This window comes from Ailuropoda melanoleuca, chromosome 11 (genome assembly GCF_002007445.2).
Source record: "Ailuropoda melanoleuca isolate Jingjing chromosome 11, ASM200744v2, whole genome shotgun sequence".
Lineage (NCBI taxonomy): Eukaryota > Metazoa > Chordata > Mammalia > Carnivora > Ursidae > Ailuropoda > Ailuropoda melanoleuca.
Genome location: NC_048228.1, coordinates 6,310,940 through 6,326,683, shown reverse-complemented (window position 1 = coordinate 6,326,683; position 15,744 = coordinate 6,310,940). Strand labels below are relative to the sequence as shown.

Below are 15,744 nucleotides of genomic sequence, written 5' to 3'. Positions count from 1 at the left end.
CTTTTCTTCAATGGGCAGCAATTCTTTCTTGATCAGCAAGATGAAATCACTGCACCGACCCTATCCTGTTTTTCATTTGCCAGACTACCGTGAAATACTACCTGCTTTGAACTTTGAGAAATCCCCCCCCCCCGCTCTGTGTGAAATTCCAGTCCCACATCATGACATGTGTGGTTCACAGAAATCGGGTGAGAAAGGAACACCAAGTCCGCTTTCTGGATGCAACATTAGTAAGAGCTGGAGGCCGAATTAACACTGGGGACGCACGTGGAGAAGTGCCTGGCACGTAGGAAATGGTCAAAAAGCATGAGCTTTAATTGAAGGAAAGTAAATTTCCTTTCGGGCACCTCGGCCCGATACCCATTGTCTGGCCGACGCACAAGGACAAAAGACCGGGTCACCCTGGCGGGCGAGGGGGGCGGGGGCGGCCAGGGGCGGAGCGCGCAGGCGCGGACGGGCGCACGTGGCCCCCGACACGCGGCCCCGCGGCAGACCCGGCCGGGGAACGGGATCGAGGCGCGCGGCTGCCAACGTCTCCAGGCCGGCGGGGTCTTCCGCACCATACTGAAGGGGGGGGTAGGCCGGGAAGGGCGGGCCGCGAAGGTCGTCGCCAAGGTCGTGGGCCGGACGTGAGGCGCCGGAGCGACGCTGCGTGCGTGCGGGACACGGAGTACGTGACGGAGCCCCGAACCCTCATGCCGGCCGCGCCACCCCGCCCCTCCCCGGGGCCCCGGCGCCACAGACCCTGCTTGGCCAGGGGTCTCAGGCCAGAGGGGGTAACGGAGGGCGTCGGGGCAGGGACTCGCCCGCACCCCCACACAGCCGCGGGATAGTCGGGACCCCCCAGCCCCGCTTCGCTCCACGTCCCCGGGTTGTCGCTCCCCCCTCCTGGCCCCTGCCGCCGCCTCAGTCCCGCCTCTTCCCGGGAGGCGCGGGCCCGAGTGACGGCGCGCCGGGCCAATGGCAAGGCGGCGAGGCGGGGGCGGGGCGGGGGAGGAGAAGTGGGCGGGGCTTCGGGGAGCTGGGCAGGAAGTCGGGTCAGGCGGCGCGGAGACTAGGCTCTGGTACTCGGAGTGCTCAGACCTTGCGGGTAAACGCTCGTGCTCGGTACCTGCAACATCCTCTGCTTCTTTCCCGGGCAGCGCTATCCGGCGGCCAGGTAGGGACCCGGGGAAAGGCTACCGGGCCGGCGCCTAGGCCTGCGGGGCCCTGCCCTTGGGTCCGTCCGGGACGTGGAAGGGGCGGGTCGGCACGTGCGAGCCGTGCTTCGCCGGAGGGGCAGGAGCTGATTAGCCCGGGATTACGGATTTACGGGGCCGCAGCACTGCTGGGAACTCGGGAGTGGGACGCGCGGGCCTTTCGTGCAGCGAGCGCGGAGGGTGCAAGGGCTTGGGGAGACAGAGCGACAGGCCTAACCCCGGGTGCTAGCTAGAGCCAGGCCTTTCCTAAAATGGAGGGAGGGGAAGGGACGGGAGAGGTGCCCAGAAGCCGCGATCCCCTCCCCCCACCAGCAGCCCCTGCGCCCCGCTGGTGGCCCTCGGCCTGCTGTGGGGAGGCTGGTGACGGAATGGGCAGCGACTAATGAATGGAACTTCAGAGGGTTCTTGTTCTTGAGACTGCGGCCGAGCCATTGCATAATTGGTAAAGCCGTCCCGGCGACCTCGCCCAGGTCGGGCAGGAGCTGCTCCGGCTCCCCGGCCGGGCCATTGGCAGTCCGCCCCCGATTAAAAGGACGTATTTTAAGAAAACTTCCTGTTCTTTGTTTCTCCTGCAATGTGGTCTTCCCTCTGCGCGGTGTGGCCGGTGGGTGACGCGGGCGGGGACACACGTAGGCCCTCACTGACCGGTCGGTCAACACGTGCCACCCCTGGTCCGGGGTTCTGTCCCCGCAGATGAGCTGTGAACGCTCCTGGTCAGGCCAGCCCTCCTTGCTGGCCTTGCTCACTGAACCTTAATGACTTCAGGAATAGTTTTCTCTACAATTTAAAGATAAGTTGAATTTTGTTTTCACACCCTGAAATAAATCACTTTTTCTTAATGTCACGAAAATTAAATGAAAAACATCTTAGGACAGCATGAGGGCATAGTGTAATAAAGATGTGTTTAAAAGTGCATCTAAAATCATCAAGTAAGTCTGGTGGCCTGGGGATGGGGGGAGATTGCAAAGGGCCTGAGGGGACATTTTTGGGTGGTGGCGATCATACGCAGGTATGTAATTTGCCCAAACTCAAAGTTAACTAAAATCTTAAAACTAAAAAATACATTTAAACAAATTTGCCTTTTTGTAAGATAGAAAATAAAAACTAGGTACTTTTTTATTGGGTGATGAATAAAACTCCATTGTTACATAGACTGCAAAGCCACAGAAGTGACTTCACTGTCTAATTTTGAAACTTATAAAAAAGAAAGGTGCCATTTGCTGCTTCAGAACATTCCAGACAAGATACTGGAGAGGAGCCCAGCTAGATAATGGCTCTGAACACTAACCCAATTCCGCTGGGCCGCCTTCAGTCCTACGAGATCATTTCTTCCTTGGAAGTCCCTGGAAGGGGGGTGGTGGGGGTGAGAAAGGGCTTTCTTTGAGAACTTGGTATCTGCTAGCTGCAAATTTGTAGCTGCAAATCATTTTTTTAAAAAGTACTTTCAAAGAAAGCCTTTTCCCTTGGAGTATCTTAGCATTCAAGGATAGAATCTTTATTCTAGTTTCAAATTATGACATTTCGTAATTCAGTTTTTTTGAATGGGTAAAATGCCTATTGAAAGGAATACTAATTAGATATTATTTTTCGTGTGCCCTGTCTTACTAAAGACCCAAGTACTGTGAAATGTGAAAGGCCCAGAAATTGGCCGTAACAAAGACCACAGCGTACAGACCATAGACCATGTCCCCAGCTCTGAGTTCGCTATTCCACTATAAACCAGATTTTCCTCCTTGGATCACCTTGGGGTTCTTTATTTTTTTGTCCTGGATGAGTTTGCTTGTGACCTTCATGTCCCCTTGGTCCCTTTCCATTCCCATGCCAGCCCTCGTTGGGAACTATTGACAGTAACTCGCTTCAGACCACCTCATCTTTAGCCATTCTGCATGCCAGCAGCACATTAATCTTTCCACTTGTTTTTGGTTTCTCCCTGGCACACATGACCAGGCTTTCTTTGCTTATAGGACAAGCTCCGGACTACTGGGGGTTTGAGGCCCTGCAGAGCTGGGCCCAGCAGGCTTTCCCCACTCTTGGCAGCCTTCTTGCAACCCTTATCTGTCCAGTGTAAATTCTTTCTAGACCAGGAATCCTCAGAAGTGATTCTTCGGATGAATGACCCAAGGCTACATTATGGTTGATGGGAAATATGAACTGTGTTTCCCCACAGAAAGTCACCATGTCTATTCTCAAGATCCACGCCAGAGAGATCTTCGACTCTCGTGGGAACCCCACCGTGGAGGTTGACCTCTACACCTCCAAAGGTAAGTGCACCTTTGTGTCTGCACCTCTGCCGCACTCCAGTCTTTGTAAAACTTCAAACGACAGAGTCTTAGGCAAGGAAAGGTCTATTGTAAAAACCTTTCCTTCTGATGTGCACGTGCTGGTAGGTTGTGGTTCCTGACCACGAGGAGGTGGGGAGGGAGGTGGAGAGGGTTGCCGGGCAGGGGGTCCTATTCCTGCTGCTGCCTGGTATTTCAAACAAAACCGTTTGGCTTGCAGGTCAGTGAGGTCGGGAAGTAAGGTGATACCTTGTCCCTATAAGGCCCCTCACTCGTTTGCCTCGCAGCTTGCTCCGAGCAGACAAGCAGGTCTGCTGTGGTGGGATGGAGCACAAGTGTACGCAGAGCGTTCTCGCTTTTGTCTCTAGAAATCATTCTTCGACCAAGGATTGGGAAAGTTCTTACATGGGGGTGTTGGGACACTCCAGAGGCTCTCGTTCTTTTACCTGGCTCTCCCCCTTTTTTTACTTGGAGGAAATCTGGTGTATTAACCTCCAGCAACATCTCAGCTCTTGTCTAGATGGACCTCGTTGGCGAGGTAGGAAAAGAAGCTTCAGGCAGAATCACCCAGTGGTGCTGAGCACACAGACCTGCCAGTCAGAGCTGAGTCACTGTCTGTGGAAACTGCAGCCCTTCCCTTCCTGCCCTCCCCTCCCCCCTTGCCCCGGAAAAGAAAGTCCCTCAAGTCCAGGCATCACTGAGCAAAACCCTGCTGCGTTCTGCCCAGGGTTACTCACTGTGGTGGGTATTGTCATCGCGGGCTTGCTTCGAGCACGTGCTTCATGCCTAGGACCGTGGGTTCTCAGAGGATGCTGGGAATTCCCTTACATCGTAACGAGATTGGCTTGTTTAGTCAGAGGGTGGAACTTTCCATTTGGCTATTAATGGACTTTAACCAACAGTGAAAAAAGACTCAAGATCCTAGAAGATTGGTGGGAAGGGGGCATTTCCTTTGAAACACTTTAAAATGGTCAAAATTAATATTTTTTGAAATTTAAATGAATGGAACCATGTCTCTTGTGTGTCTCTTGGTGCTTTTCAAAAACAGGAAATCGTGGATTTGTTAAGAGCCTCTCGTCACTTTTTTTTCCCCCAATTTACTTCTTAGAGCAGCTTTCGGCTCACAGCAAAATTGAGCAGAAGGGACAGAGAGCACACACCTCCCATCCCCACACGTGCACAGCCTCCCCCACCAGAGCAGGACGTTTGTTACAGGCAACCCTGCATTGACATAGCGGCACCCAGAGTCCGTAGTTCCATTAGGGGCCCTGGCTTTCATGGCTTCCTCTCCTCGTCCACTGCCTGGTGGGGATATAGAGCCATGGCCTGTGTGCAGAAACCCCGCATCTAGCTGTGCACACACAGTCACTGCGACGCCACAGACGTAGTAACCAGTAATTTGATGAACATACCTGGTGGTTTTTTCCCTCTTTGTTCATTTGCCTTCACCTGCCTCAGATGGGGAAATTCCTCCAGTTCCAAGTAGAGCCTAGAGGCTGCTTTCATTTCCTGCTCCCCTGAACCTGTCTGCCCTTGTAGCCAGATCACTACAGTATGTTTCTTGACACTGTCCTCCAAGACCAGCCACGGTTATGCCCCACAGTATTAGTCTAGCCAGATGGCTGGGTTCTGTGTCTGCGAGACTGCATAGGGCAGTGCTTTGTGTCCCAGTGTTATTAAATTCATACCTTTATTTTTTTTGCCTCATAATGTTTTATTGATTACATGTTTGAAATGGTGATCTCTTGGGTATATTTGGTTAAATCACACATTAAATGAATTTCCCGTGGCTTGCTTCGTGTGTCTGTTGGGTGATGCCACTGGGGGTGGTCCCCGGGCTCTGCAGGGCACCAGCTGGAGCTTGTTAGAGATGCAGAGTCTTAGACCTCCCTTGTCAGAACCTGTATTTTAACAAGGTGGCCAGGTGGTGTGTGTGCACGTTAACACTTGAGAAGCCCTGCTTGAAAGCTTTCTCTTCAAACTAGAGAAATCCACCAGCCGTGCCGTAGGGTCCGCACTGGAGGCCGGTACCAGCGTGAAAGGCAGGGGAACCGGCCTCTCTGAACCTCCCCGTTGGTGGGAGGAAGTGGCAGCATTTCCTAAGAGATGCCATCTGTGAGGGGGCGGGACTCGGGAAGGGTTGAACCGTGTTTCTCAATCGTGACTCTATTCCCCGCCCTCCCCCAACATCCAGGTCTCTTCAGAGCTGCTGTGCCCAGTGGTGCCTCCACTGGTATCTATGAAGCTCTCGAGCTCCGGGACAATGACAAGACCCGCTACATGGGAAAAGGTAAGAGTTGGACCCCTGGCCCATCTCTGGAGCGTGGCTGCGTGCCTCTTGCACGCCTGCAGCCCACTCTCCGTGTGCCTCGTATTTGAGGGCGGCACCTCTGATTGGGCCTACGGTGTGGATGGTGAGTGCGTACACAGGGCAGCTGGGAGAGCTGGCCCTATCGGTTCCGGCCTTCCTAAACCAGTACTCTCGGGGGACACGTGTTAATGCTCGCTTCTCCTGCGGTTTGTCTCCAATTGGGAGAACTGGGTAGGCCAGGGAACCTCAGGCTAAGGAGACATGTTAACTAATACTAAGCGAGGAGCCCTGCGTGCTTCCAGTCTCCAAGGGTGTCGTCTCAGGAAAGTATCTGGAAGGTCTAGGCCGTGGCTCACGTGCAGATCAGTCCCTGTAGTTGGATCTTTCTGCTGATTCACAGAGGCACCGGTCTGGCCAAGCCAGCCTCTGCTGGCCTCTGTGCAGGTTGACTTGTTACTGATTTTGCAATGCTCGCCTTTCTGTAGACGGAATCATTGTGGCCGAATTACAGAAAAGCAGATGGGGCCAGACCATGCATCCTCAACAGGGGCACTATTGACCCAGGGCTGGGAAATTGGTTCTGGGAGCGGGGGCAAAAACATTCTACGATTTTACCACGATTTATGGCCCTCCAGAGGGCCACTGTATGGATATACAGTGTATCTCCGGGATAACGTTTACAGAGGAGGGCGATGATTAGGGAAAAAGTCTAAAAAGACTGCAGGGGAGAGGTGGTGATGAAGTGAGCTGGGGAAGCCCAGGGCTAGCGATCCGGCGATCGTGCCGCAGGAAGGCAATTTGTCCCGTAGGTTCCCATTGCCAACGGCCCGGGCAGGTACTGGTCTGAAGCCGGGCTGTGCCTCGCCTGGACCGTGCCTCGCCTGGACCATCATGAGTCATGGTCCTGTGACTCTCCTGCCTTCCTCTCTCCTCTCTCTCTCTCTCTCACTCCCTGTCCTTCACAGCCTGTTCTCTTCTGAGTCTGTCTTTTTTCCTTCTTCGTCAATCTCTACTGGTCAGGTGTCTCCAGACCCGTTAAGTATATTAACGAGTTCCTGGCACCAGCCTTGTGCACACAGGTAATACATGGGACATCCTGTAGTTTCTATGGCTGGTGTTCCCAGTGCATGATTTTGCCAACTAACCCCCCTTCAGACATTCTGAAATGGTTGCTCTCTGTGTGGCTTTAATCCTTGGGGGTCCTAGGTAAGAGCACTCAGACTGGGCCGGAAAGTACCCCGATTCTGGGGGGACAGAGAAATGGGGATTTGAGAGCGGTCCCATTTAAGGTCTTTGGGTGGGCTTCTGGATTTTTGGGTTGACATCATTGGTGGTTCGCTCAATGCTGCTCAAGCCTGTTTTTCGTTAATGTCGGTAATTTGATACGATTGTTCCTTCTAGGTGTCTCAAAGGCTGTTGAGCACATCAATAAAACTATTGCACCTGCCCTGATTAGCAAGGTAGGACCTGCTTCCTGATAACTAATGTATTAATGCCTTCAGAGCGTCTCCCAGGCCAGTGGGCTTTCCTGGTTATGGAAGAGCTTATTCTGAGAGCTGAAGAAGCCAGTCGGATTCCCTGTTGTGCATGAGAATGACCTCACCTTTTCTAATCTACCCCCTGCCTACGTGTCCACATCTAACAGCGCCTGGAATTGGGTCAGAGGACGGGAGACCGTCTTGTGGCCTTGATTTTCCCCTCCAGCTATCTTGACCTTGGGGAAGTTAAGATCCAGATTTTTTTTTTTTTTAAAGATTTTATTTTATTTATTTGACAGAGATAGACACAGCCAGTGAGAGAGGGAACACAAGCAGGGGGGGAGTGGGAGAGGAAGAAGCAGGCTCATAGCAGAGGAGCCTGATGTGGGGCTCGATCCCAGAACGCTGGGATCACGCCCTGAGCGTGAAGGCAGACGCTTAACCGCTGTGCCACCCAGGCGCCCCAAGATCCAGATTTTAAGAGCGGCCCTTGGGCATTGAACATAGTATCCATGGTGACCCGACTATTTTTCATGAACTGTGGAATTATTTAGTATATTTCTACTGACTCTTTTTTTAAACAAAGGAACTCTGGTTAAATAAAATCTTACTTGGAGAGTAAAGTTACAGGAAAGTAGAGCTGCTGTAGGTGAGGTGGGAAGGGGGACCAGACGGCCCGAACCCCTCCCGCCTCGGGCCCCTCCCTCTGTAATGCCTGTGGCACTTGTGCAGGTGGGAAGGATTTGAAAAGCCCCCGCCCGGCTAGAGGCCAGAGCTGGCCCCGGCCTCCCATCTGTTCCGCGCCAGACGGGCTCCTCCGTTGTGTGTCGCCCTGGCGTGCTCCCCTAGGCCTGCCCTTCGTGGCGCTCGGTAATTAGTCCCCGATGGTTTCTTGTTGCTGCTCTGCGGACTCAGCACCCCAAGCCCGTCTCCTGGGCGCCTCCACACACTGTTCTCTGGGCCTCGGGGCCCTGGACTGGCGTGGCTAACCACGAGCGGGGCTTTCCTGGGCATTTTGCTTCCCTTGGGGGAAGCCGTTCTTCAGTGAAACTCTGTGAGGGTTTGCCTCAGACCATCATGCTTGGGTGGTGGCTGACTTCTGCCAGACGAGTTTTGTCAACAAAGCCAAAGGTGTCAAATTATTAATGGGGCACGATGGCATTGTGGCTGGTTTTCTTTTCCTTTTTTAGTCTTTATACAAAGAACATGATAAATAAAGTAATGTGTTGTCCGTTGTGAAGGTTTTAAAGTAATGTTGACTTGGAGTAAATCTCTTTGAGCTCATTTCGAAGACCCCCGTTTTTGAGGGTTTGGTTTCGTTAGTAGGTTCCGTGCCCAGCATGGAGCCCAACTGGGGGGTTAACTTTATGGCTTTATACTCTGACCAGAAATACTCCTTTTGATCAGTTGTAAGCATTTTGCTAAAAGATTCTGGACTGTCTGCCATGAAATGATGAAGCTTGGCATCACTGAGAACAGTCAGAGTGGTGGTCGTGTCACCTGACCTCCGAGGAGCACAGCTCGTCTGCATGAGCAGAGCTCTGTTCCTTATTGTCCCCAGCTCACACTGCTCTGTAGTGCTGCCTTTGTCAGCATGTCCCGGCACTTCTGTCTTAACATGTGACGTGACTTTGGGCTCCCTGAGTGGACTAACCTCGTGACACCAGGACCAGGACCGGATCTCCGGCATGTCCTTGTCGGCTCCCTGGTGCTTGGGGAAGTGCCCGATGACGGGAGAGCAAGGAAGGCACGGTGTTGTCTCCCGTTTTCTTTTGATTCCTCCCCTGCTGCCTCTTTTTTTGCCTACCAAACACGTAACATAGACACGATTCGGACTTTGCACGGTTCCAGAGGGGAGTGACAGCATATCCCCCCCTCCCCGCCCAGTGACTGACCCCCCTCTCCTCCCCGCAGAAAGTGAACGTCGTGGAGCAGGAGAAGATTGACAAGCTGATGATCGAGATGGACGGGACAGAAAATAAATGTGAGTTGCCAGGGGTGGCGTGTGCTGGTCTCCCGAACACCTTCGACCCTCTGGGGGTTTTGGGGGCCCCTTGCCTCACCTGAGTAAAGCACGTTTTTAAACATCAGGACCGAGACCAGGTGACAGCAGCACTTGCTTCGGGCTCCCCGAAAGAGGCCTGTGCTTTCGAGTAAATCAACAGCTCGTGGAAATTGTCAGAGTTCCACAGACCAAAGAAAGGGCTTTTCCTTAGGGGGAGAAAGCAGTGAGTCCCCATCTAGTGCTCTTGCGTTTCTGGGTCAGACACGGGGAGTAGATGCGGTCAGGAGGGGGAAGGCTCCAGATACAGTCTGGGGTGTGCTCTGGTGTGGGGTGAGGCCAGGCCAGCAGGAGGAAGGCTGCGAGTGCGAAATCCCTCAACTGCGCTGTTCCGTTGCAGCTAAATTCGGTGCGAACGCCATTCTGGGCGTGTCCCTGGCCGTCTGCAAGGCGGGGGCCGTTGAGAAGGGGGTGCCCCTGTACCGCCACATTGCTGACCTGGCCGGCAATGCCGAAGTCATCCTCCCAGTTCCGGTGAGTGGCTTGGAACCTCCCAAGTGAGGAGTTGGGGGTATTTGCTTTCTTGAGGGGACCTGAGACCTCGCGCATCTTGGTCTCATCCACACGCGACTGTCCCAGCACAGTGGGTGCAGGCAGCCCCTGGAGGCGCAGCTACGGACCCCTGCCGCTCGCTAGAAGTGCCCTGAGCAGGGGACTCGACTCCCCACTACCCGAGTCTCTTGCTGTTGGCGAGTGGGTGAAATCCTGCTGGCCTTGTTGGGTTGAGTGTGTTCGCTGAGGTGGGAGCGAGTCCTCGGGACGGGAAGCTGGCCTGGTGGTGATCGCTGCCCTTATCACGAGAGACCCGGGGAGCGTTTCAGAGCCACGAGGGGCCCCCTCTGTGAGCCATGCGGTCGGACACGAGGGGGCCACTGGGTGGGACTCTCCAGGCCAGATGGCCGTATTTCTCTCTGTTTCTCCCTAGGCTTTCAACGTCATCAACGGTGGTTCTCATGCCGGCAACAAGCTGGCCATGCAGGAGTTCATGATCCTGCCCGTGGGCGCGGCCAACTTCAGGGAAGCCATGCGCATCGGGGCCGAGGTGTACCACAACCTGAAGAATGTCATCAAGGAGAAATACGGGAAAGATGCCACCAATGTGGGGGATGAGGGCGGCTTTGCGCCTAACATCCTGGAGAACAAAGAAGGTAGAGGCCATGGAGGAGTCCCCGCGTTCTGCGGCTTGGCCCTCAGTGTCAGCCCGTGTGCCGCACCTGCCATTGGGGACGTTGGCCTTTCTGCTGATACCTGCGAGTCGAGCGCTGGGGAGGGATGTGCGAGCTAGCGCTTTATTTTTTTAAGTAACAAGGAATTTCCTTGTTAATTTGATTTCCACATGGCCTGGTTAGTCGTTTAAATTAAGCTATGTGGTGGGGTACAGGGAGGCAGATTACTCTTGCCTTTCTTTCTTTTTTTTTTTTTTTTTTTAAAATTTTATTTACTTGGAAGAGAGGAAGAGCATGAGCTGGGGGGAGGGGTGGAGGCGGGCAGGGGGGACAAAGAGACTTCCCATGAGGTAAGGAGCCCGACCCTGGGCTCCATCCCAGGACTCCAGGATCATGACCTGAGCCACTGTCAGATGCTACACTGGCTGAGCCCCCCAGGTGCCTGCGACCATCATCCCCTCAGCTCATTCCAGCACAGGAACATTTCCACGGCGCGATTTTGGCCAGAGTCCTTAGGCGCAGGGTTAAATGTAAGAGTTGAGTGGGACACAGAGAGTCTTGGGACAAGAACTCACGGCAGGGCCTTATGTTATAGAAGGAAAGGAGGGTTCGACCACATTTTGTTGCCTTCAGGGCACCTAGTGAGAGAAAAAAATGTCTGTCCTCCTCTTTGGGTCGATCATATGAAATGCTGGTGCTCGGCCATTTTGACGCATGTGGTTTAATGTGATGGCTTGGAGATCTGTGGTGTGGAACAGGGGCCCAGTGTCTCTGTCCCCTTCCGTACGGGCAGGACTGCCAAGTGAGGCCGACGCCGAGCCTGGCTGGGGACAGCAGGCCCCGGAGGCAGAGCCTGGCCCTCATCCTGCCGTCCTTGGCTTCCGGTCCACCGGCTGCCTCTTGGATCCCAGCTCGGCTCTGTCGAAAGCCCATTCCTCAGGACAGCTGATCTCAGCTGGTCACTGTAACCGTCTCGTCAGCCAGCACAGCTGCTCCTGGGTGCTAAATTCGGGAGCATTCGTCACTGAGAAAGCCTCTGGGAGTCAAGACTGAATTTCCCACTTGGTGTTCTGCTGGGGGCCCCGACCAGCAGTTTCTTGCTCCGATGCAGAGAAAAGCACTGGAATCGTTGAAGCAATGGCCGGGGCCAGAGCACCTCCTGGTCTTTCTGCTAGGGCTCCTGTCCGGCAGCTGTTGAAGGAAACTTCTCGCTCCCCCGCCTGGTTTCCAACCTTGTCCCCACCCTCTGCTTCCAGCTCTGGAGCTGCTGAAGAACGCCATCGGGAAAGCCGGCTACACTGACAAGGTGGTCATTGGCATGGACGTGGCCGCTTCTGAGTTCTTCAGGTCGGGCAAGTATGACCTGGACTTCAAGTCCCCCGATGACCCCAGCAGGTACATCACGCCTGACGAGCTGGCCAACCTGTACAAGTCCTTCATCAAGGACTACCCAGGTGAGTGCCCGCTGGCCTTGTGCGGTAGGCTGTTGACAAAGTGTGATCGTTTCTGTCACTGTCACAACGACCTCCTGAGCGGAGGCCGTCCTGGCTCCATGATATGGGTGAGGAAGGCGAGCCTCAGCTCACGGTGGGCTGGTGCACCTCCAGGCTCTGCGTCTCTCAACGCACACAGGGTAGATCTTGTTGTGTGTGGGGGGGGCGATGAGGCACAGAGTGGGTTAGTAATTTGCCCAAGGGCACTCAGCACATGCTGGAGCACAGATCAGACCGGGACGTCTAAGTCCCTGCATTGAAACGTAGAGTTAGAGAATGTGCCCGAGGTGGGGCCGAGACAAGCCCAGCTCTTAGCCTCCTGAGGCCATGGCTGTTTCTACTCCCGCTGGCATGAAACTCAAGCCAGCCTGGACAGAGCCATGTCCCGCTCAGCATCTGTAAGGCCCCAGGACTGCAGGTGACTTTGGTGCCCTGTCACAGGAGTCGGTGGGCAGGCAGAGCATTTCCAGGGCCAGAGTTGGGGAGCTAGTCCTGTCCTGCTGGGGTGAGGGGTGAGGCCAGGCAAGGAGGTTCGGGTTGCCGGTGGGCACTGGGGGCTTACTGACCAGACATGGCTCTCCTTTCCCCAGTGGTGTCTATTGAAGACCCCTTTGACCAGGATGACTGGGAAGCTTGGCAGAAGTTCACTGCCAGCGCCGGCGTCCAGGTGGTGGGGGATGACCTCACTGTGACCAACCCGAAGCGGATTTCTAAGGCCGTGGGCGAGAAATCGTGCAACTGCCTCCTGCTGAAAGTGAACCAGATCGGCTCCGTGACCGAGTCTCTTCAGGCGTAAGTGCCCTCGGGGGTCAGCTGCCGCAGAGCGAGGGGCTGGGTCTCGGCCAGAGCTCCTGCCTGGCGTGCGGGGCCCTCCTAGCTGGAGCTGTAAGGGAGCTTCCAGCGTGAACTCCAGCTGGCTTCTAAAGTAAGCAGTGGCACCAGGGGCCTGGGCTCTTTGAGCACCTGTGGCCCAGTCCTGACCACTTGTGGTTCTAGACTTGTGACCTCGTTTTTCGTGGGGAATATCAGTCATAGGCACTGTCAGGGGAGATAAGTCTCTCCCCTCAAAGGGGCTGAACCCACATTTTTAAAACATGACCTAGAGGCTGAAAAAGTCCTCAGGGCTCTGAGCAGAGAGGAAGGTGAGGATTATTGTCCCCAGGAGTTGAGAGCTTGGTGGCAGCTCCTGGCTGGACCCCTCCACTGCCCTCCTACCAGGGTGATGAGGCCTGGCATGGGGAGGACCCGAAGGGGCGGCTGTGCCTGCGAAATGAAGTCACACCGTCAAAACCATCTGGGTTGTTTCCTGACTTCTAGGTGCAAGCTGGCGCAGTCCAGTGGCTGGGGCGTCATGGTGTCACATCGCTCCGGGGAGACTGAAGATACCTTCATTGCTGACCTGGTGGTGGGACTTTGCACTGGGCAGGTAAAGAGCTGCTTGACTCTTCTCTGACCTCAGCTTCCTGAACATGGAACCAGGAAGGAGGGGCACAGATGGGGTCCTGGGTGTCCCTTTGTCCCCTCCTTCCTGCCTGAAATGCTCATGAAGATTGAATTTCCACGACAAACTAAGTGACCGATCTTTTCTCCTTCCAGATCAAGACGGGGGCACCTTGCCGATCTGAGCGCTTGGCCAAGTACAACCAGATCCTCAGGTAAAGAGGAAGCCTCCCTGCACCGTGTGTGGGCCCCGCCCTCCACTGGGAGCTCCTGGCTCTGTGGGATGTGTGCAGATGCAGGGCCTGGGGCCCTGGCCTGAGCAATGTGGGGTTGGGGTGAGCTGGGCTTAGAACGGGAGGCGCCCTGCCCCATGGCCCGGAAGCTGGAGCCTGAGCTGGGCCGTGCTGCCATCTCCTGGTGGAAGAGGGAAAAGGTTCCCCTTCGGAATTTAATCCTAGAATTTTTAGAGCTACAAGATAGCCTTGGTGATTACCTAATTTAGCACCCATGTTTTGTGGATAAGGAAACTGGGGCTCAGAAAAGAAGGGCAACAGGAGGGGTCCCACTGAAACCCAGTGCCTCTGGATTTTTTTTTTTTTTAAGATTTGATTTATTTGTCAGAGGGTGGGCACAAGCAGAGGGAGCCTCAGGCAGAGGGAGAAGCAGGCTCCCTGCTGAACAAGGGTCCCAGTGCGGGACTCATCTGAGGACCCTGGGATCATGACCTGAGCCAAAGGCAGATGCTTAACCGATTGAGCCACCAGACGTCCCATTCTGGTCCTTTTTTATCATAATGGGTCCTTGGGAACCACCTGAAAGTGGGGACTGCAGGAAAAGGAACATCTCTTTCATGAGTCTGCCCCCACGTTACTCTTTCCTTAAACTGGAACTAGTAGGATGTCCCCTCCCCATCACCCACATCCAGCAGCCATCAGCACTCCTGTGGGGCTTGTCTTCGGACACCTACACTTCCTCCTTTTTAACCGGAGAATTTTAAGCACATTCCAGTCAAAGGATTTCACCTACAAATACCTTAGTCTGTGGCTCGGGAAAACACTTAGGTTTACTTGTTTCCACCGGCACTGAGTGCCTGGGATTCACAGTCATTCCATAACACCCACACTGAGTGTTCATGTGTCTGGTCTCCCCGATGGGGTGCCGGGGTACATACACTTCATGAACGAGCTCCCCCTCCGTTTGTCCCCATGCCACTTCTCCGAAGAAACTGGGGTTGTCCTTGGGTTAAAAAACATTTTTTCTTATATTCCAAGAAAGAGCCGTCCTGACCTTTCTTCTAGTTTGTCTGGGGGTGGGGGAAGGCAGGGAAGGAGAAGGGGCAGCAGATGGCCCACTTGCTGGGGGAGCTGGGTGGACGGGGAGAGCCGGATGCGCCTCTCTTCTGCCGGCTTTGAGCAGCCACATTGAGGGGAGGCTGGGCCTCTGTCTCTGGGAGCAGGTACGTGGGCCTTGGGAATGGACATGTGACTTCTCTTTTTCCCCCTCCCCTCTCTCTCTCCTCTGCTTCCCAAGAATTGAAGAGGAACTGGGTAGCAAGGCTAAGTTCGCCGGCAGAAACTTCAGAAACCCCCTCGCCAAGTAAGCCTCCGAGTCCTGCGGTCCTGAGTCGGCTCTTTACACCTCTGCTCCCCCCGGGCAGCTCAGGGCCCCCCAGCCGAGACTGGCCGGGGCCTCTGCTAGTCAGCTGCCCTCTCCCCTCCCTGTGATGTTCTCACTGCTTCCTTAGAACTGCTGCAGAAGCCACTTGACCATCTGGAACCCTGCTGGAAACCCAAGCTCTGTAATCGTGTGATTGGCCCAAATCATTGTTCTCACCTCATTTCCCACCCGGTGCCTGGATCCAAGTCTGTCTACTTTATAATCTCGAGGTGTCCACAGGCAAGATCCCCAGTGGTTTTGTGTGCAGAATAAAAAGGCCTCAGTGACCCATAGGAATGCCACGTGTGCGTGTGTGTATAAAACAGTCCTGGTCTGTCCTCGTGTTGTGTTCACGGAGCGTTGCACTGGGCTGTGGCCTGTAGGAGTGGCGGCTTTGTGTCACCATCACCAGAAAGGACAAGCAGCGCCTGGCTGACTCAGGTGGTAGAGCAGACGACCTTTTTTTTCTTTTTTTTTCTTTTTTGTAAAATGTCTTTATTTGAGAGCGTGAGTGGGGAGAGGGGCAGCTGGAGAGGGAGAGAGTCTCAAGCCCACTCCCTGTTGAGCACAGAGCCTATGTGGGACTTGATCCGACGACCCATGAGATCATGACCTGAACAAACTGAGTCAGACACTTAACCAGCTGAGCCACCCAGGTGC

At 54.5% G+C, this 15,744-nt stretch overlaps 1 protein-coding gene across 2 annotated transcripts; it reads left to right on the top strand.

Moving 5' to 3' along the window:
* Nucleotides 1-530: 530 nt before the first annotated feature.
* Nucleotides 531-15,381, top strand: ENO1 (enolase 1). 2 transcript variants are annotated; one of them, XM_019799082.2, is made up of 12 exons: nucleotides 531-670; nucleotides 3,367-3,460; nucleotides 5,673-5,768; nucleotides 7,191-7,249; nucleotides 9,182-9,251; nucleotides 9,670-9,803; nucleotides 10,255-10,477; nucleotides 11,752-11,949; nucleotides 12,579-12,780; nucleotides 13,306-13,414; nucleotides 13,585-13,643; nucleotides 14,959-15,381. In XM_019799082.2, the coding sequence occupies exons 2-12, from the start codon at nucleotides 3,376-3,378 to the stop codon at nucleotides 15,026-15,028; spliced, it is 1,305 nt and encodes a 434-aa protein (XP_019654641.1). In that variant the 5' UTR covers nucleotides 531-670; nucleotides 3,367-3,375; the 3' UTR covers nucleotides 15,029-15,381. The 2 variants fall into 2 exon arrangements, with proteins under 2 accessions (XP_019654641.1, XP_002918722.1); XM_002918676.4 differs by lacking the exon at nucleotides 531-670 and adding an exon at nucleotides 1,003-1,159.
* The last annotated feature ends 363 nt before the right edge of the window (nucleotides 15,382-15,744 follow it).

Bases quoted from the DNA above. Each gene is read 5' to 3' on its own strand.
- ENO1 (XM_019799082.2), top strand. From the start codon at position 3,376: ATGTCTATTCTCAAGATCCACGCCAGAGAGATCTTCGACTCTCGTGGG. The intron at 7,250-9,181 runs GTAGGACCTGCT...TCCTCCCCGCAG, and splicing joins CACCTGCCCTGATTAGCAAG to AAAGTGAACGTCGTGGAGCA. The intron at 11,950-12,578 runs GTGAGTGCCCGC...TCCTTTCCCCAG, and splicing joins CTTCATCAAGGACTACCCAG to TGGTGTCTATTGAAGACCCC.